The 21,115-nt window shown below is 34.2% G+C and overlaps 2 protein-coding genes across 2 annotated transcripts in view; both read right to left on the reverse strand.

Moving 5' to 3' along the window:
* Positions 1 to 3,793: 3,793 nt before the first annotated feature.
* LOC126693106 (FH protein interacting protein FIP2) lies at positions 3,794 to 21,017 on the reverse strand. Its single transcript, XM_050388979.1, has 11 exons — positions 20,850 to 21,017; positions 20,539 to 20,648; positions 19,524 to 19,658; positions 19,232 to 19,387; positions 18,032 to 18,115; positions 17,272 to 17,318; positions 17,113 to 17,186; positions 7,783 to 7,841; positions 6,695 to 6,754; positions 5,877 to 5,957; positions 3,794 to 4,182 (listed from the first exon to the last, which is right to left on the reverse strand). Exons 1-11 carry the CDS (start codon positions 20,893 to 20,895, stop codon positions 4,129 to 4,131), a joined length of 906 nt encoding a protein of 301 aa, XP_050244936.1. The 5' UTR covers positions 20,896 to 21,017; the 3' UTR covers positions 3,794 to 4,128.
* The window catches only part of LOC126693107 (co-chaperone protein p23-2), a 58,597-nt gene continuing 52,110 nt past the window's right edge, over positions 14,629 to 21,115 (reverse strand). The window contains exon 4 of the mRNA XM_050388981.1: positions 14,629 to 15,270. Coding sequence (XP_050244938.1) covers positions 15,185 to 15,270 — 86 coding nt within the window. The 3' untranslated portion in view covers positions 14,629 to 15,184. The remainder of the gene's footprint in view (positions 15,271 to 21,115) is intronic.

Raw genomic sequence — 21,115 nt, forward strand, 5'->3', positions numbered from 1 at the left:
GTAGAGATATTTCTAGATATTTTTTTGGAGAAGAAGATATGATAATGAGATGTAGATAAAACCGTGGGCCACGGCATGGATGAGGCCGGCCTAGTTGACACTAATTTTTTTATGAGAGCCACAAAGAACCATAATAAAAAAGAAAAAAGAAAATTACGCGCTTCTTTCTGACGCTTGTCATAAAATAAAGCAGTGGTAGGCCATCTGTCTACTTATTACGCATACCAATTTTCAAAAGGTCGAAAAGAAGCGTCTCTTTAAGTCTTTATCTCAAAAACTCTCGCTGCCTGACACGTACACGGTTTTTAAAAACTTGCCGACATGTTGGGATTGTTATCCTGTTTTTAGGTTTCACAATAATAAGTGGGGGTGTCCAATAATCCATAAGTCAGCACAGAATCAGATGATATCAAACCCAACTTTATTTGCTCCCACTTTTTATTTTAATCTTTTCCATGTTTTATTTTTAAGATTATTGATTTAAGAAATATTTTTAAAATTTTTTATGATAAAAGAAAAATAATTGATTTTTTTACTCTTTTTTATATTTTCATAAAAATAATATTAAAAATTTTCTAAAATAATCAATTAACAAATACTCTAAAAATACCCGTTAATCAGACCTTTTTATTATTATTATTATTATTATTATTATTATTATATAAGAAAAGTTAATGAACACCCTAAAGGTATTGATCTAAGAATTATTTTTAGAAATTTTTTATGAAAAAATGAAAAATAACTGTTTTTTTACCATTTTTATATATTTCCCGTGAAAGTGGTATAAAAACTTTTCAAAAATGATCTATTAACAAATGCCCCAAGGTCATCCTGTTAACCAGACTTTTTTTTTTTTTTTTTTAATGGGAAAATTCATTAGAGAACAAAAGAGACATGACATTTTTTATAACATTTTTCATAATATTGGGTGGTAACTGGTAAGTCATCAATGAAGTAATATCATTTTTAAAAATTAAATAGGTTCACAGCTAAAAATCTCAAGTAGAAGGCAAAACAATCTTTGTACAGAGCCAAAATATGAATACAAAAGTTTTTCAATTAAAAAGTGATAAATAAGTTAAAGGGTAAATTAATACAAAGAATATAAAAATGGTATCTATTTGTTAAAAGATACCATAATATTGTGTTTATATTATTTTATGTGTTAAAATAATATATTGTATTTATATTGGGACAAAGTTTAGCTACAAAATTGGTTATAGTCTGAGTCTACAACCTTGTTTAATATCTTTTTATTAGAGATGAATTTTGAGAATTCCACCATTGGATTACATCTTCTTCTTATATCCTCCATACTTGCAAAATTTCAAGAAAATTAAAGATCAATAGCTATATCATCAATAAATTGTTTTAATTGTTAGTTTTTGTAGTTTAAAATTGTCCATAAAATATAAGTTTATAGATCATATAGTAAATAATATTCAATTGACATAAATTTTGACATGTGTATTAAAAGTGTAAAAAAACATGCAATTTAATGGTTATATTTTCAAAATATATAATAATATTTATTTTGTAGCTAAACTCTGTCATTTATATTATTTTATGTATTGGCGCAAGAGGCTTAATTATGTAATAAGCTTAGGTACACCTAATCCTAACTCATGTATTTCTATACGTACTTTGCTATGGTTCATTGTACAATATAGTGCTAATATCAAAGAAGTAGTCATTAAGAGTTTTATCTCGATAACATAGGTCGTTAAGTGGAATCACATAACTTTGTATTTTCTCTTTTAATCTCCCGCTTGCACTTATTTTTCACCAATTCTCCACAATGTTTTCCCTTTGATTTTAAGGTGGTATCTAAACCATCTTCACGTGGCCCTCAATTACTATGTTAGTTTTGTTATTCATGGATTATACTATTCAGCTAGCTTTTAACTTCTTCTTTTTTCTATACTTTTAGTAAAAAAAAAAAAAAAAAATCAATTTTAGCTAAATAAACTGTTCCCAAATGAACCTTAAGTGAGAAAATTCAAGATCTTCAACTAGCAAGGGAAAAGGTCGCAAAAGGTGTTCCTAGCGGTTTAGGAAGGCAAAGCAAGAAAGCTTCTAAACTTGTTGAAATAGTGAGAAATATGAAATTTAAGCCCCCATAATAGCTGCCTTGTTTCTTATGTTGTAATGAAGTAAAATTTTTCGTCACATGTAGTTAGTAAGCTGTCTTACTGTTCAACTCTCTCAGACCTTAGAGTGGTGTTCCTAATACTCTTGTGATGTGAGAGTTTTTTGGAGCTTTCCAATTAGAAAAGTTAGGTTTAGGGTCCGTTTGGATATAACTTATTTTGCTGAAAACCGAAAACTAAAAACATTATAGCAAAATAATTTTTAAATGTGTAAATAATGTCGTGGGATCCATTTTTAAATTTTTTTTTTCTAAATAAAGTGGTTGTGGGTCTCATAAACAGTGTGTGAATAGTAACTTTGTCTCCCGTATAGTATAATCACATGCATGAATAGTGTCGGTTACTGTTCATAAGTGCTGAAGAAAAAAAAAATAAAAAAGAAAAAAGAAAGAGAAAATGCAAATGCGAATCCAAACCGCACCTTAGGAAGTGTTGGAGAGTAAGGTCCCCCAATGCAAGTTTTGAGCCTCATTGAATTTCTTTTTATTTATTTATTTATTTTTTATTTAGAATAATACATACTGACTTATCCACCAAAAAAAGAGTGTGAATGGTGAGAGAATGTATCTCATTTGTCTAATATTTGCATTATCTGTCTATACATATATTATGAGAAGGAAAATGCATAAATTAATTGAATAAGATAATTATTGGAAAGGTGGGTGTAGTTGGGATAGACACATGGAAATTTGGTTTTGGGATGAGTTTGGATGTGGGAGTATGTATGACACATTTCCACGGATAAGCACTTTCTTGGACTATTAGAGGAGGGTGGAAATTATCTCCTTTTGTTAGCTCCTCTATGGTGTTTGCTGTGTTACTTGAGTTGGGATTTGCGACGTTTATTGTTGTGCAACCATTTTAGAAAGTGCCGATCAAGTGCTCTCGTTAGATCTCCCTCACACACAAAAAAAGTTCTTTCATTAGACAATTTTTTTTCATGCTGTTAAGCGTAAAAGATAGTGCTCAATTAATTATTTCTGTTTTATACTCAAAAGGGTGATTATTGTGCTTTTAAATTATTTAGCTATATTTATTTGTTTATAATTTCTTATTTTCTATTTTATAAAAAGTGAAAAATCGGTTAATATATTTTTTTACCTAATTTTAGTTATTAGAAATTTATTAGAAAAAGGAAAAATAAATAATTATTAACTATAGTTTTTACGACATCATCAATTCAACACCCCAATTGAAGCGCAAATCAAAAATGATTTTGTTATAATTCTCTATTGGGTTTAATTTTATAAATATAATTTTTTTTAAAGGATAAATTACTCTAAAACTTCAATTATAGTGAAATTGAACCACCAAATAATTTGGAGAGGAAATATCAATTATTATAATGTGATCATTTGAGACATGGTGTTATTTCTAGAAAATTGAATATAATAAGTTTAATTTCATTACACCTGAAGTGTCAATGTAATTTACCTAAAAACTTGAAAAGATTGACCAAATATTAAAGGACATATTTTTAGTTGATCTCCCCGACAGAAAGGCGTTGACCTTTTGAACCACCATCTAATTTGAAGTTAAAAGCAAAAACCTATCCTACTCCCAAACTAAGCAATGACCATGCCAACAGACAGACCATTAAACTTCAGTATCCATATCCTGACATTTGAGCTGCACACAAGCCATAAACAAAACATCCATGTTTACAATCTTTGAGCTTACAAAAGAAGCCACTGAGGCATCTCGTCGAAGCCACTTGACCACCCCAGTGACACTGTTCTTCTCTGAAAATGCTTTTGTACAAGCATATTCTGTAATATAAACCAGAAGCATGTAATATATATATATATATATATATATGTATTTTGCACTGAGCTCTAATTTAAATAAATTACAATAGCAACTACCCACAATTTGCACAATATTTTCATTGAGAGAAGGTATGAAAATAAGATAGGCTGCACATATATTATAGTGACTGTAACAACCTATTCTAGGAATTTACAATTTCGCTCCAATGTCATCTGATTGCTCCATTCAAGTTGGCACCATCAAGCTTTGCGCCTTCCAAATGCTGAGGAAAAATTATCAATGCATAAAGGATAATTAATATAATGGCAAAACTACACTATTAGTCTCTGAAATTTGCCTATTGAGCACTATTGGTCCTTCAAGTTTCAAATGAACACTATTTAGTCCTTTAAGTTTAAAAAATGAGAGCAATTGATCTTTTTGTTAACAGTTGTTAGTCTCAATGCCTACGTGGCTAACAGAATAATGACATGGCAAATTTCAAATGACATGACATCAATTTTAACATTAAAAAATTAAAAACCATTGCTGACTCACTAAAAAACCCATGACCAGTTAGAAAATCACCCAACCCATTTTATGACCCGTAAGCAAATGGGTATTCCCAAATCAAAATCAAACTTGTTGGGAATTCTTTTCTCCCCTTTTTGTTTCTCAAATTTGAATTTGATTTTCTATTTTTCACTTTTTCTCAAAGCCCAAGAATGATTAAAATTCTCACTGTATCTGTTACTATGTATCTTTCTTTCAAATTGCTTTTTGGGTTGGGTTCAGTTACGAGAGTTATTTTTCAGGTACATAATTATGGAATTATTGCCAAACATGTAAAACAAACTTGTTGAGAGGAAGAGTAGGAGGAGGAGGGCATATCATCTGAGAAATTGAAGGAATTTTTTGGCAGAGAGAGACGTAGCCTCTTTAATCAAGATTGGTGACTACGTTAAAAGGTGAGAGAGAACTGATAGCCTAATTATAATTAATAGTGATATAGAAGAGTTTGATTTTGATCATTTACTATAGACCACGTCAACAACTACAATGCGGGGAAAAATTGATGAGATTTGAGTTTGATTTTGATCATTCTTTGGACGGCACTGGGATTTCATATCTCTCTTTCTCGTTTCTTCGATTGAGAATACCAGTTCACAAAATGGGTTGGGTGATTTTCTATAGGGTCAAGGTTTTTTCAATGAGTTAGTAACGTTTTTAAATTTTTTATATTAATATTGATGCCATGTCACTCAAAATTGCCATGTCATTGTTTTTTTTAGAAACATTGGCACTGAAATTGACGATTGTTAACAGAAGGACCAATTGCGCTCATTTATAAACTTGAGGGACCACAGTGCTTATTTGAAACCTAAGGGACCAGACCAATAGCACTCAAAGGTTAAACTTTAGGGACCAATAGTGTAGTTTGGCCTAATATAATTAGGAGAAACGATAAAATGTCAATCTTATTATTATTATGAATTTCCAATAACATAAGGTCAAAAGCATATACTTGGTGACAGAAAATTGGACAGATGCACAGAGTTCCAGGCATGCCAAATATTGATTAGCATTAACAATTATATTAAGAAAATACCAGAATTAACAAAGCTCAACTCATTTGCACCCCACTCTAACATGCATCACTATGCAGGCTATCCTTCTCACATGAATTTTTTTACTATTGACAATTTTAATATCATCATATTTTGAGCTTTAATTTCTGTCATTTCATTGTTAACAGTTAAAGAAAGTTTTTTGGTAAAATTAAAATATGAAACCATTATTATTATTATTTTTTAATTGGTAAGTTGAACCCATAACCTCACCCTCCACCTAACACTCATAAGGGAAGGAGGGGCTAGTTTAGGTAGAACTTATTGACCACTAAATCTAACCCTCTAAAATAACTGGAGAATATTAAATAAATTCACAACATTTAAAACCCAGTTTATGTCAACTTACTGTTTCTCGAAGATTGACCTGCCGTAAATAAGCTCGTTGTAGGTTTGCACCCTTCAAGTTGGCATTACTCAACGTTGCCCCCTGAAACATGTAGTTGATATGAACATATAAATTAGAAAGCAAAACAAACTATCAATAAATAAAAAAAGGAAAAAAAATAATTTGTTGTCAAATATAACGTAACTGCCTCTTTTCTCATGCTTACTTAAGTAATTATCATCTGTTACATGAACTGGCACACACATAAGCACGTGGCAATAATATTCAAGGCACCATGAAGGGACATTTTTATTTAAAAACTACATCAAACAGAACATACAAAGGTGTTAAATATAGGATGTTCCCCACTCAAAGGAGTTGAAAGAAGAAAGAAGAAACTCTTGTTCAGCATAAATGTGTATGAAGTGCAAATATAGGACATTCCCTACTTAAAGGAGCTGAAATGGCACCATCTAGCCAGTCACAAATTTCTTGTCTTGATCTATAAAATTTTGCAAAGTGCTCCCCCTCTCCAAATTAAAACAGAGGGAAAAATTGTTGAAAAGCAGTAGCAGAAAATTTCAAGTCCTTCCTTTTAAAAAAAATTAAAATTGGTATGTTACACCCGGTAAGGCTTGAACTCATGACCTAATCCTCCACATTATTATGGAAGGAAGTGACAGTAGAGCTATAACTCATTGCAAGTCAAGCCCTCCTTTCTTTTAACATTCCAGTCCACAAAGAGACATCAAATATACTCTCAAATTTTTTTACATAACAGTCTACTAGTCCTTCCTTACAAAATACCAATTGTGATAATGCAAAAATCAAACATTTACCTTTAAATTGGCTCCTTCCAGATTAGCATTCTCCAAATTCGCATTAGTAAGGTCAGCATTCTGAAATATTAATGGAGTAAATAATTTAATATACCATGACAACTTTGAATTAGAAAATGGAAAACCCCACAGAATCAATGTTTTGATCAGAAAATAGTAGTATTATTTCAAAACTTAGCATTGAAAAAAAAAGATAAGAAGAAAGAAGAAACTATTTTTCAACTATGAAATCATATAAAATACAAATTTCAAAACACACGCAAATACACATATAAGTGAGCATGCATGCATGTTTATACAAATAAACAGAAATTAATGGTAAAAGTGAAGCAGAGAAAAACAAAAATCATTTAATACCAGAAGAAACAGTTTGCAGAAAAAGGCCACATGTTCCTGTGAATAGTATCAAATTATGTGCTTGCGATTCAATATATACTAATAAATATCAAATAATTATTTGGGCAAGATAGTTGAATTCCTAAAAGTTATTCCGAATTTTGTAGATAAGGCTGAACCAATATATATATATATATATATTTTTTTTTTTTATGGGTGTTATATAAACACCCAATAAATCTTAAATTCACAACCTCACCTTCCATCCCATTATTATGAGAGGAAGAAATTCCTTTTTTATTTTTTTCCAAGAATAAATTCCACTTAAACCAGATCTTATTGACTTGAACTTGCCTTAACTCCATAAACTAACAAAAACATTGATGTAAAGATCTGATAAACAATAGAACATTTTCACTTTATATGTTCCCACAAGGATAATTAAAAGTGCACAACTGTGTATCCAAAAATAAAATAAAAAATAATTATCGTACAACTATTTTTTCAATGACCTAATCAAAATTATGACCCTAAGTTACTGAATATTTGGGACTTCAACATATAGTTGAAACAAAGTCATACCCCTTTTATTATTATTATTATTGGAAATGTGACACGCACCAGTGGATCTTGAACACAAGATCTCATCCTCCATCCCATTATTAGCCCATTAATTAATGTACCATAAAAGAGGACAGAAGAAACAAAGGATTTAAAGTCCAACATAGCTTAAAGATTAAAAATTTATAAACCTGAAGGTGTGCAGAACGCAGATCTGCTTCAGAGAAGCTACAATCTATCAAACAAGCATCTGTAACATGAAAAATAAATGTTAATTTCGGATCAAGGTTTTCCGTATATAACATAAATTTTAAGTGAGATAAAACAAACTGTGGCAGAGTCTCATCCACTCCTCTCCTTCAATATACTTAGAATATGGAATTCTAACTACGACATGATTAATTCATATGTTTTTCATGAAAATCCAATATGAGAAACATAAATTATAAATCATTATTAATAAACTCAAGGGTAAGCTGCATTTTCCCACTCCAAACCATGGGAAAATGCAGCAAGCACCTTCCTTTTGTCATTCCTGAACCTTCAATATGAGCAATCCACCTAAAACCTTACCCATTGTGGCAGAAAGCACCGTACTTTGGTAATTATTGTCAAAATTAACATTTTCTCGTGACATGTCAAAAACTAACAATTTGCCTCACATCATAGATATTGGCTAGGGTTTCCCATCATAGATATTACTGGAAAGATCAAGGCAAGGGTAGGTGCAAAGGCAAAGAGCTCAGTGTTTTTTGTGAGGAGGCAAAACTAGAATGGCTTTGTGCTTCGTATGGTGAGTGAAGGGCTCTGCGCTTATGACATATAGGAGCGAAGTGGCAGACTATGAGGCAGCCACAAGCATGTTGGCATGAGGAGTGTCCAAAGAAGCCTACAGCTAAATCCAATCAGATTCATAAGTCCAGCCAAGTTGATTTTCGAACCCAGCAAATAAGACCCATATTTTGAATGAAATTTCCCACCAACTCAGAAGATATTTGAAGATTAAATAAGTCATTTTCTCCAAGAAGTCAAATAGCATTAATTGGGGTTTCCTAGGAGATATTTAGCCTTCACGTTTCAGTTCTCCTAGGCAAACAAGTCTTTATTTTGTTTCTAGTTTCTATGAGTCAAATACAAGCCTTCACGTTTCAGCCTTCACGTTTCAAGCTGATATCTGTGGTGGTGGTAGTGGGGTGAAAGATAACTGTCTTTTGGAGTGTAATCCTTTGACCCGGTGGGACCCAAATACACTTGGTGAGGTGGTGATGGTTCAGGATGATGCAGAAGGGGCTCAGGTAGCAGAAACTGAACCAAATTCAAGTTGGGTGTCCCAGCTGATGAAAGATTTTTGTAATATGGTGGGTTTTCCTATTGTGAAACATGAAGCTCATTGCTTGGCTTTGTTTCGCCTTCTTGAACAGGAATGTCTCAAGGTGGTTGATGATGGGGTGCCTAAGCAACCTACTAACTCAGGGTCACGAGGTCTTAGGGAGCTTAAGGGGCTTATTTCAAATGTTAATTATGATGGTGCCTCTTCTAGGAGCAGGAGCAGAGCTCCTTCGAATGTTGTGGGGATTGTTGGTTTTAAATGAATTTACGCCTTCTTTCTTGGAATGTAAGGGGGCCTAACAATTCCCGGAAGAGAGAGGTTTGTAAGAATCTTCTTAAAGAGTGGAAATGTGATATTGTTTGTTTTCAAAAAACGAAAGTAGCTTCTATTGACACTGCTTTTGTTCGAAGTTTATGGGGAAGTCCTTTCATTGATTGGGATACTTTGGATGCTGTCCAGACTTCGGGAGGAGTCTTGCTGGTCTGGGACAAGAGGGTTTTTGAGAAGATGGATGTTATTGTTGGAAAGTTTTCTGTCAGTGTCTTATTGAGAGGGGTGATGGATGATTTTGTTTGGGCCTGTACAGGTGTATATGGTCCCAATGATGACAGACAGCGGTCTTTTTTGTGCGAGGAGTTATTACGGGTGCGCACCAGGTGGCCCATGGCATGGTGTGTAGTAGGGGATTTTAATATTATCAGGTACCCAAGTGAAAGACTTGGCTGTGAATCCTTCAGCCCTGCTATGTTTGCTTTCTCGGACTTTATAGAGAGTAATTCTTTAGTTGACTTACCGTTAGAAGGGGCTTCCTTTACATGGTTTAGAGATTTTGGTATCCCCTCTATGTCAAGAATTGACAGGGCCTTGGTTTCTCTAGACTGGGAGGAACATTTTGAGAATATTTCCCAACGGGTGCTTCCTTGTGTTATTTCAGATCATTGTCCGCTTTTGTTGGAAGCTGGTGTTGTTCGACGAGGCCGAAGTGCCTTTAAATTTGAAAACATGTGGCTGCAAGCTGAGGGTTTTGTTGATAGAGTTCAGCAATGGTGGATTGGTTACAGTTTTACGGGCTCCCCAAGTTTTATTTTGGCTCAAAAGTTGAAGGCTTTGAAAGTAGATTTAAAAAAGTGGAACAGGGAGGTGTTTGGTGATTTGGCTTTTAGAAAGAAGAATTTGCTGACTGAACTTATGGGTTTTGATGCAAGAGAGGAGTCGGTGGGTCTATCGAATGAGGATCAGATCCGTCGCATTCAGCTCAAAGGGGACATAGAACATTTGGCTTCTCTTGAGGAAATTTTCTGGAGACAAAAGTCTCGTGCTTTGTTTGTGAAGGAGGGAGATAATAATATTCGTTTCTTTCATAAATTAGCAAATTCCCATAGAAATGCTAATCTAATTAAGAGGTTAGAGGTGGATGGTATTCTTTATGAGGATGAGGCTGATGTGCGCTCTCAATTAGTTCTCTTCTACCAAGGGTTGTTTGAGGAAAATGAGGTGTGGCGTCCTACTATGGATGGGTTAGATTTTGCATGCATTGGAGAGGTAGAGAGGTTATCCTTAGAGAAGGAGTTCTCGAAGGAGGAAGTCATCCAGGTATTAAGGGAGATGGAGGGTGATAAAGCCCCTGGTCCTAATGGCTTCACCATGGCTTTTTTACAAATGTTGGAGTGTTGTGGAAAAGGATGCCATGGATTTCTTTGATTACTTTCATCGGCACTTTGTGTTTGAACGGTCTATGAATGCTTCGTTTCTCACTTTAATTCCCAAGAAGCGTAATGCTGTTAACATTAAGGACTTTCGCCCCATTAGTTTGGTGGGTAGTGTGTACAAGTTGCTATCCAAGGTGTGGGCTAATAGGTTGAGGGCGGTTTTGGATAATCTTATCTTTGAGTCTCAAAATTCATTTGTTGGCAGAAGACAGATCCTGGATTCAGTGCTTATTGCAAATGAATGCTTGGATAGCAGGTTGAAGAGCAGAATACCGGGTGTGGTTTGCAAGCTTGATATTGAAAAAGCATACGACCATGTGAACTGGGAGGCCTTGTTTTATTTGTTGGGCCAGATGGGTTTTGGGTTGAAATGGAGGGGGTGGATCAAGGCTTGTATTACTTCTGTCCGTTTTTCAGTCCTGGTAAATGGCTCCCCGGCAAGTTTCTTTGGTAGTTCTCGTGGATTGAGACAAGGGGATCCACTATCCCCGCTTTTCTTTCTTTTGATAATGGAGGTTTTGAGTAGACTTTTGAAGAAGACAGAGGAGTGTAATCTTATTCGGGGGTTTCATATGGGCTTTGTGAACTCTATTGGTGTGCGTATCTCCCATCTATTATTTGCTGATGACACTATCTTATTTTGTGATGCCTCTAGGGAACAACTACTGTCCATTAGGTTGGTGTTGTGTTGTTTTCAGGCTTTTACGGGCTTGAAGGTCAATGTTAGGAAAAGTGAGATTGTCCCTGTTAGGGAGGTGAATAACCTAGATGCACTGGCTAATATTCTTCAATGTAGAGTGGGAAGTTTGCCTATGAAATATTTGGGGATGCTGTTGGGGACTTCTTTTATGACTGCTTCGATTTGGAATCCTATTTTGGAGAAAATGGAGAAGAAGCTATCTGGGTGGAAGCATCTCTATTTATATAAGGGTGGTATACTTATGTTAATAAAGAGTACGCTCTCAAGCCTCCCAACGTACTTTTTATCTCTTTTTACTATTCCTAAATCAAAGAGTACGCTCTCAAGCCTCCCAACGTACTTTTTATCTCTTTTTACTATTCCTAAATCTGTGGCTGCTAGAATGGAATGTATTCAGAGGAATTTTCTTTGGGGATCCTCTAAAGGGAGTTTCAAATATCCTTTGGTGGCTTGGGAAAAGGTGTGTTTACCCGTCGAGATGGGTGGTTTGGGGATAAGAAGTGTGGTGTCTTTTAATCAAGCTTTATTAGGAAAATGATTGTGGAGATATGGTCATGAAATTACCCACCTTTGGCGGCGAGTCATTTCCACAAAATATGGTGAGGGTCAAGGGGGATGGTGTACTAAAGTGTGCAGGAGGACTCATGGGTGTGGCCTATGGAGAAGCATCAATGAAGGGTGGGTGAGCTTCTCTAAGCATCTGTCTTTTGTAGTAGGTGAAGGCACTCGTATCCGCTTTTGGCATGATAGGTGGATTGGTGATAATACTCTAAAAGATCTCTATCCTGAGCTTTTTGTGTGTTCAGCGGCTAAGGATGCTTGTATCTCTGAGGTTTTGTGGTTTCTAGAAGGGGGTACTATTAGAGTTTGGGATTTAAGGTTTTATAGAGCTTTTGAAGATTGGGAGTTAACTGCATCTTATTCTCTTCTCCAGCTTATCCAATCTCGTATTCCTCGGGGTGATAGGAGGGATACCTTTTGTTGGCGGCTAAAAGGTGATGGTAAGTTTGACACGCGGTCTTATTACCATGCGATTCAGGGTGCTTCGAATTCTTTGTTTCCTTGGAAGGGTGTTTGGAAACCAAAGATTCCTAGGCGAGTGGCGTTCTTTTTGTGGACTGCTGCTCATAGTCGGATCCTCACTTTGGATAATCTAATGCTTAGAGGTCGCCCTTTGGCTTCTTGGTGTTGTATGTGTTGTTGTGATGGGGAGTCGGTAGACCACCTTCTCCTTCATTGTCCTGTTACTCATTCCCTATGGACTTTTATGATTTAGGCTGTTGGTATTCATTGGATTATGCCAGGATCAGTGGTGGGTTTGTTATCTTGTTGGCATCAGTGGCTGGGGAATCTTAATTCGGATATTTGGAATTTGGTTCCAGGATGCTTAATGTGGATTATGTGATTGGAACGAAATCGTCGTTCTTTTGAGGATAATGAGAAGACGTTGGATGAGCTAAAGGTGTTATGCCAACGTAGTCTATTTGAGTGGTCTCGTTGTTGGGGTTTTATGGATTGCTCTACTCTCTCTGAGTTTATGGCTTCCCTTAGCTTAGTTTCCTGATTTCTCTTTTTGTTGTGCTGTTTGTTCTTTTTTTTTCTTGTTGTTCATCATCATGAACAACTTGTACTTTTCCTTTTTTCTCTTTTATAATAGATTTCTGTTTACCTATCAAAAAAAAAAAAAAAAGAGTCAAATATGACTGTGATTATCACACTCGATGCTTGTTGTATTGGCAAGGAACATCAGATTTCGAAGATGTATGGATTTCAAGTGGAGACCACAAGAAGTTGGATGAAACAATTTGGGATGATCTAAATTTAAACTATAGGATGAGTATGACATGGGAGCAAAGTGGCAGATTATGCGGCAGCCACAACCATGGTGGCATGAGGAGCGTCAAAGAAGCCTACAGCCCAACCCAATCAGATTCATAAGCCCAGCCAAGTTGATTTTCAAGCCTAGCAGATAAGACCCATATTTTGAACAAAATTTCTCACCAACTCAGAAGATATTTGAAGATTAAATAAGTCATTTTCTCTGAGATGTCAAATAGCATTTAATTGGAGCTTCCTAGGAAATATTCAGCCTTCATGTCTCAGTTTTCCTAGTTTCTATGAGTCAAATATGACTATGGCCTTGAAAATGTAATGTTTTAATTGTTATTTTCATTCTTTCATGATTAGAGGTTGTTCTAAGCACTACATAAGCCATTTGGTTGAAATGAATAAATCAAAGATTGTATTTCAAAAAATTAGCCTTTGAACTTTCAGAATATGGGTTTCTTCTAACTATCTCTAATCCCTTGGGTGGATTCCTTTGGGTGGCAATTCAGTTTTTGTATCTCTTTGGGTAGTGATATTTTGTATCCCATTGAGTGGTGCATCAATTCAGTTCTATATCCTTAGCTAAATTATTTTGGGTGGTGATATCTTTATCTCTTTGGATTTGCTTTGGTGGTGAGTTTATCTATCCCTTTTTAATACTTGAGTGTTTTCTTATTCCATGTAACCAAAAAATATATACATCCAGCCATCCCTCATTCATCATATTGGATGAGTTTGATTAACCTCATACTTTTCCGGTATCAACTTACCCAGGTAAGTGTGGTAGAGGGAGAAAATGTAATCCAAGTTGTGATGGGCTATTAATGCTTAAGCACATATTTAGTTTGGGTGTATTAGAGAAAGATGATCATCGATGGTGGTAACTATGTTGAAACAAACCTTTTCTTCCTTCTCTTCTTTCCACCGCATGTACTTTTTCCTTATTATATCTTTTCTTTCCACTCTCTCACTCATTTGTTTAATTTGAATCAACAGAAATAGTAGTAGCAGACCATAAAGAAGATTTACTCTGTTCTTCATCAAAATACAATTTTGGTCCCAGAACAATTTCATCCTTGAACTATTGAGTGTTTCAATTTAGTCCTTAAAGGTTCAAAATCACCTCAATGCTACCCTTACCCTATGAAACATCAGTAAGCATAAAACAATGTCAAATGTTTTTCTCACACACATAACTTTCTTAATGCTAATATGGTACGTTAAGCCATATGCTAATCTCACAAAACCAAAGCATATGGACCCGTGAAATTCATGTTAAGGACTATTATGTTTTTTAATTTTTTGATAGGTAACGTAAGAACTTTTATTAAAAAAATAGTCAACCCAAGTCAATAGAAATGTATTATAGAGGCATAAATCAAGAGCCCAAAATACAATGATCAAAAAGAACAGGAAGGGAAAAACAAGAAAATTTTGGCAACACTAGAGTCCATTCAAGGAGAGTAAGAAAGAAAAAAGACTTAATCCTGAGAATAAACCATTCACAGCTCTCAGAACTTCTAGCATTCCATTCCAGCCAATACACCACATCAAATAGTGCGGCACAAACCTCCAAATAGCTATCTATATAACTTATTTTTAAAAAGCATTAAAGTCACATCTCTACTAGGCTGCACGGGTACCAACACCTAATATGGGAACCAAAATCATATTTTAACCTTTCTTTTTTACCTTTTCTATAGATTTTATTAAATACATTAGGATCCAAGGATGTGCTAACTGCATCTACTATGCTCTAAAATGACTAGTCATAAACGGAGTAGTCAACATCAACCAAATACATACTCCCTCCATCCCATTTTGTTTAAAAGGTCATGCTTGCAGGACCAGCAAAATGAGACAAAGGGACTACCTGAATAACCCTTATTTTACCCTGTCATCCTTTGCCATGATGATCATCACAATCTACCAAATCTCCACATTCTGAACAGGGTAATCCATATCATACTACATCCCCATGCCACATGGCAATACCAAATTGATTCTGATCCAATTTGTTCGAGACATCAGACATGTAGCATATCTGCATCATATGTCAAAAAGATTAGGCAAACTAGGGATTTTTTATACCTGCTAATATAGGCCAGATCAGCTTAGCACACATATGATATGGAACTTAGCACACAACCACATTACATCCACTCCAACCTTCGCAACTTGTAAACATGCTTATATCCACAATTGAAGTTCCTTATAACCATTTGAATGGGCCAAATCACCCCTAATAAATTCTCAATGTGTGAGGCTATGTAAAAGTTTCAATTGTGATGTGAGATGTAAAGGAGCAAGTCCTCTACACCAAAAATTTTCCTATAGACAAGCTGTTACAGAGGAATCATTCTACAAAATAGATGACCTGGGAGGCAATGGAGGAAAATGAGGCAAAGACACCCATATCTCTTTTCCCAAAGTATGTGCTCAAATTTTAAGGATGAAAGAACGCGATATTCTGCACCTATGAGTCTAGTTATTTATATTATAATTCATTTAATCTATTGTCATTATTATTATTTTGGGTGATAGCATTATTGCTTTTTTTTTTTCTTTTAAAAATTTACTTAAATTTGTACTACCAGTCAGATTTATTCTATTGTTATGTCTATCAGAAATTACCCATGGAGATAATATGTGTTAATTTATGTATTTATTTAGTTATATTTTTTCTTACCATCACAAAAAACACTTCCAGCATCCTTACTGTCCAAATCTACATAATCCTTAGAATCTCTTGCCATAAATGGGTATCACAAAATAAGTCATTTTTACTTATTCCTTTGCACGTTAAATTTGTGAAGTCATGCAAATCTCACGTGCTTGAAAGGAAATTGAGTTTTGATAGTAACTAAAGACAAAGGAGGCTATATTCAACAAGTTCATCAACTTAGGGTGAAGAATACAATTATATTTTGGAGTTACAAAATATAGTTTGTTCTAGATTCTATCTTTCATAAAGTTCATCAACCCACACACCATTGTTTTTATAAAGTATTAATAAAGCTTGGTTCATTAATACTTGTTTGAATCAAGATACTGGGTCTTTTTTCTTCTTTTTTATGATAAGTACGATAATGTGTCATCTTTAAGGGTTCATTTGGGTGATGGAAAAGTGAGCCGATAGAAAATTGGGAGGGAATGGAAGAGTGGGGGAAAGGTGTAGGGACGGAAAACTTGTTTGGTTGAGAAGAAAATTGAGATGGAAAATGTAGTTTGAATAAATTTACTTTAAAGCCCCAGTTAGATTAATAAAAATAAAAAGAGTAACAAATTATATTTTTATTGAAAAATTATGTATGGATGTGAATTTCATTATATAAAAAAATAAATAAAAAAGAGTACAAAAATCCAAAACAACTGAGGAAAAAAAAAACTGATTGAGGAAAAAAAAACCAAAACAGATGAGGAAAGAAAAAACAGATGAACACCCAAAAGGAATAAAAAGTAACAGAAAAAGACAAAAGGAAAGAAGAAACGCGTGGTCAAAAAAGAAGAAGAAAATGACAAAATGAAAGTGAATGTGAATGTTGCACGTGGTAATTTGGTCTCTCTCAAGTGGAACTTTTTGTCCGTCGTTTTCTCTCGAGTTTTCTCCCAAATTGGGGAGATTGCATTCTAGTAGGACCAGCGAAAAAACACCTAGGCCCCACCAGTTTTCCTGCCAATTTTCTTCACCAACTAAACACACCAAAATACCATTTTCTCTCCACTTTTCTCATCTCCTTTTCCATCCCTCCTAAAATCACCCTAACCAAATAGAGCCTAAAGGTAATATAATAATAAATGTGGTTCTGCTCAACTAACAATTCCTAATTAAGAATATAAAGTAATACTATAGGTTCAGGCTAATACGAAATAAAATGATAAACATAGGTTGTCAGTTTTAATGCATTAACATCAATTAAAAGAGTAGCATATTTGAAACTAAAAAAAAGATTGCCTTGTAGATTAGCACTCTGAAGATTAGCTCCAGCTAATAAAGCTCCACGAAGATTTGCCCCATTAAATTCACACCTTTCCTAGGCAAGATAAAATCATTATGAAGGCCATCTGTACAGATATATAATTGAAACCATAAAGAATTGCTTTAGTGTCTTACTCACGCAAAGTTGCATTGTGAAAGTTGGAGCCCTCAGCATCAACGTCCTGTGATAATCAAATGCAAATTTTTTTCATTTGATAAGTAAATAATTTCATTTAAAAACAAAAACACGCTATCAAATGCAACTTTCAAAGTGATGAAATAAAGGAACTACCATATATGATAATTTCACACATATATGAACAAAATAAAGAATCCCTACTTCAAGTTAAACAGAAATCAAACATGCTGGGTAGTAATCTTCCAAACTAAACCAATCCCAAATATATTAAAATTTGCATATAAAAAGCACAAAAGCTGTTGAGAAAGACAAAGTTTAGCTACAAAATTGATTGTAACCTCCTTGCTCAATATCTTTTTATTGAAAATGAATTTTGACAAATCCATCATTGGATTACATCTTCTTCTTACATCCTCCATACTTGCAAAATTTCTAGAAAATTAAAAATCAATAGCTATGTCATCAATAAACTATTTTAATTGCAAGTTTTTATAGTTTAAAGTTATGCATAAAATATAAGTTTATAGATCATATAATAAATAATATCTGATTGATACAAAATTTGACATGTATATTAAAAGCGTAAAGAGCATTCAATTCAACGGTTAGATTTTCGAAATATGTAGCAATGTTTATTTTATTAAGGTTGTAGCTAAACTTTGTCTTGTTGAGAATGATAATATTTTACTTGGGGAAATTAGAAGTTATCTTTAATGACAGAGAGATTGCCCTTTACAGCACTAAATATAAACCTACCCGGAACTTAGCAGATAGAAGGTTTGCACGTGAGAAGAACACATTTTTCAGACATGCACAACTAAAATCCACAAGTGACAGATCCTGCACATTCATAAAAAAGGACTTTCAGATGGAGCAACATCTCATAAATAATATTTTTGAATCTTTCAGAATCCTATAAAAATTTGATTAAACAATGTTACAACTAGCAGTATGTCTCTAAATGATTACATAACATTAAACATTGACATGCAAGATTTAGATTTCAGACTAAGTAAAGAGGAAAACGTCTATAGACAAGGTTCAGTTAATAATTTTTCTACCCACATAAGTAAGCACTGTAGCTGTTACAGGGATAAAAAGAGGTGTATAAAGTATAAAGGCTAGGTGATGTGAACAAAAATGGGCTAATAGAGTTGTATCTTGGACTAGGGTTAAGGTTAAGGAAATTAAAATGGGGTTTTGGTGGAGGCTGAAAGTATTAGAATTTCATGTTATTATAATCAGAAAATGGAGTAGAAAGAAGGGGGATAAAAGACCTATATTCAATCCTAGGGTTTGAATGCTTCACACACTCAGACAATGGCTGTAGAAAATTTCTGGAAACATTGATTATTTAATTAGTTGGCTACAAACTGCTTTTAAAATAAAGCAGCTGTAAACCCAACATGAAAAAAATTACAAAAGTACCTGGATTTTAAATCAAATACAACACTTTAGAAAGTAAGAGAACCTGGCAGCAACTCAGATTTAATGTAAAACCCAAATACAATAAAACTTCCAGCAATCAAACTAGTTAAATAAATCCCAGGTGGATCTTGCAGCATCATCCTAGTCCAAATTAAAATTTGTACTTTAGAATTAGGATTCCCCGTCTCTTGCAAACCTTTCCAAACCATCTAGTTTTGTCCCCATCACTAGGAGCCTCTCATCTTCAACAATTTTAGATAAGAGGCAAACATAAAAAGACGGTACAATTACTACTTCTCCAACCATTATAAGTGAGCACCATGGCTGTTTCACTGATTGCAAGGTACAAAGTAGACACAAGTGTTTAATACTGATAAAATACAACTCCACATAAACCAAATTCTAGCATAGAAAATTTGTTGAATGGAAATTTCATCAGGATAAATTCAAACAAAATTATACAACATAGAAAAACGTAAGTGTTTTTAGCAATAAATTATTTCAGTACTCTGTAACAGGTACAGTTACCAGTTTTGAAAGATCAAGACCAGAAAGATTAACCCCTCGAAATCTAACTCTCTCGGACTGTATACACTTGATAATATCAGTACGCGTCAATTCAGTATTGAACTCATCATCTTCCTTCCTCTTGTTCAGAATAGCATTAATTCCGTCTATTAGTCCCTGGAAGATTTTGAAGTTTTGCAATTAGCAGAATAGATTTGGAAAAACACCAAGGACATCAACCTAAAAATTATATATATATATATATAATAAATAAAAAATGGAAATCAACCAAATAGATGAAAGGATGACTTACAAGTAACTGATAGTACTCTGCCTCCCGGAGTAGCTCCGAATATTCACCATCTTTCAGTGTGGGAATAACACCATCCCTCAACCAATTAAGAATATGCCGAAAATGCTTCCCATCCCTATCAACAAAAACATATCCCTACAAGAATCCAATATGAATAAAAAAACAAAAATTGATTTTAGAAACAACCATTATCACTAGACAATGACCAAATAAATCAATATAAAATGGTAGATGCTGGAAAAAACAGCATCCATGAAAAGATCATAAAACAAATGCATCAAAGTATATAGGATTAGTTACACCATTTCCACAGTTGGTATGAGACAAATTCAGTTTGACAAGCTGTGATTTAGCGTAAATGACATTTGAGATTGTTAAAGCAAATAATGTGCTATGGTTTACTCTTGTGCCATATGGGTGATTCTATTCTAAAAGGGTCTAGGGGGCTGTTCGGTACCAATGTTTAAACAACAGTTTTTAGTGTTTAAATAACAATAATACTTCTAACACGTATTTCTATAACACTCAAACATGTGTTTCCACAACACTGAAAACTGAACAACGATACTAGAAATCTCCAACCAAACGGGCTCTAGACTATTTAGGTGCCCCTACCAGGTTGTCACAATTAGAAAATTCCCCATCATATTGTAAATAATCCTCTCATTTATCTTTTTTCTCAGGACTTTAGATGATGAAGGTCTTCACAGTGAGCTACAGTTTCCTAAGTTGTTAGACATGCCATTTTAGGTAATTTGGGAACGCTAAGCTTTCTTGGAGTAGTGAATAGTGATTGAGTTGCGGATGAGTAAGTGAGTGAACACAGGCAATAATAATAATAATAATGTTATCAAATTTAAGAATTGGCAATAGCATCAAAGCTATCAATCAGGCCCTCTTTCTATCCAATAGTTGATGCCACTAAGACTAATTGGACATTGGATTGAAAACACAAACATGGCACTGAGATTTGATGAGCACCTCAGATGAAAAATATACATATATACATACATACCTTTTGAGGATCCTGGCACAAGGTGTGGCGGCCGCTAAACATGGCGGCGAGCATTGAATCGGGCTCGCGCTGACTCAATGTATCCACAGTTGTACAATATTTCTTCCCTCCTGCAATCCCCCAATTCTAGTGTCACTGTTTTCGTTGTTGGAATTAGTAAAACACAACTATTTCTATTTCGTAAACCGAAATTAATTAGATTCTTCTCTTCTCTTGGGTTTTCTTAGCAACCAAACAGAGAGGGAATTGAATTACGGTTCTCATTTATCATGCTAGGAAAATGATCTGAGAGAGAGAGAGAGAGAACTGACCAATATTGAGACGAACCAGAGAAGAGGAATCAGAGCCCTTCGTCATTTCTCTTCTCTCTGAAGAAAGAGAGAAATTAAAGAATACTATTGGTATTGTGCTTTGCTTTGCTTTACTGCTTCACCTTTCAATGAGTTTGGTACTTTGGTACACCACCATGTTCTAGTTCCACCTTTTTCTTTTGTCTTTTTTTATAATATATTAAATAGTTTGCTGTTCTTTTCATATTTTGATAATTTCCATAAACTATATTGTTTTCACATTATTT

Source organism: Quercus robur, chromosome 7 (genome assembly GCF_932294415.1).
Source record: "Quercus robur chromosome 7, dhQueRobu3.1, whole genome shotgun sequence".
Classification (NCBI taxonomy): domain Eukaryota; kingdom Viridiplantae; phylum Streptophyta; class Magnoliopsida; order Fagales; family Fagaceae; genus Quercus; species Quercus robur.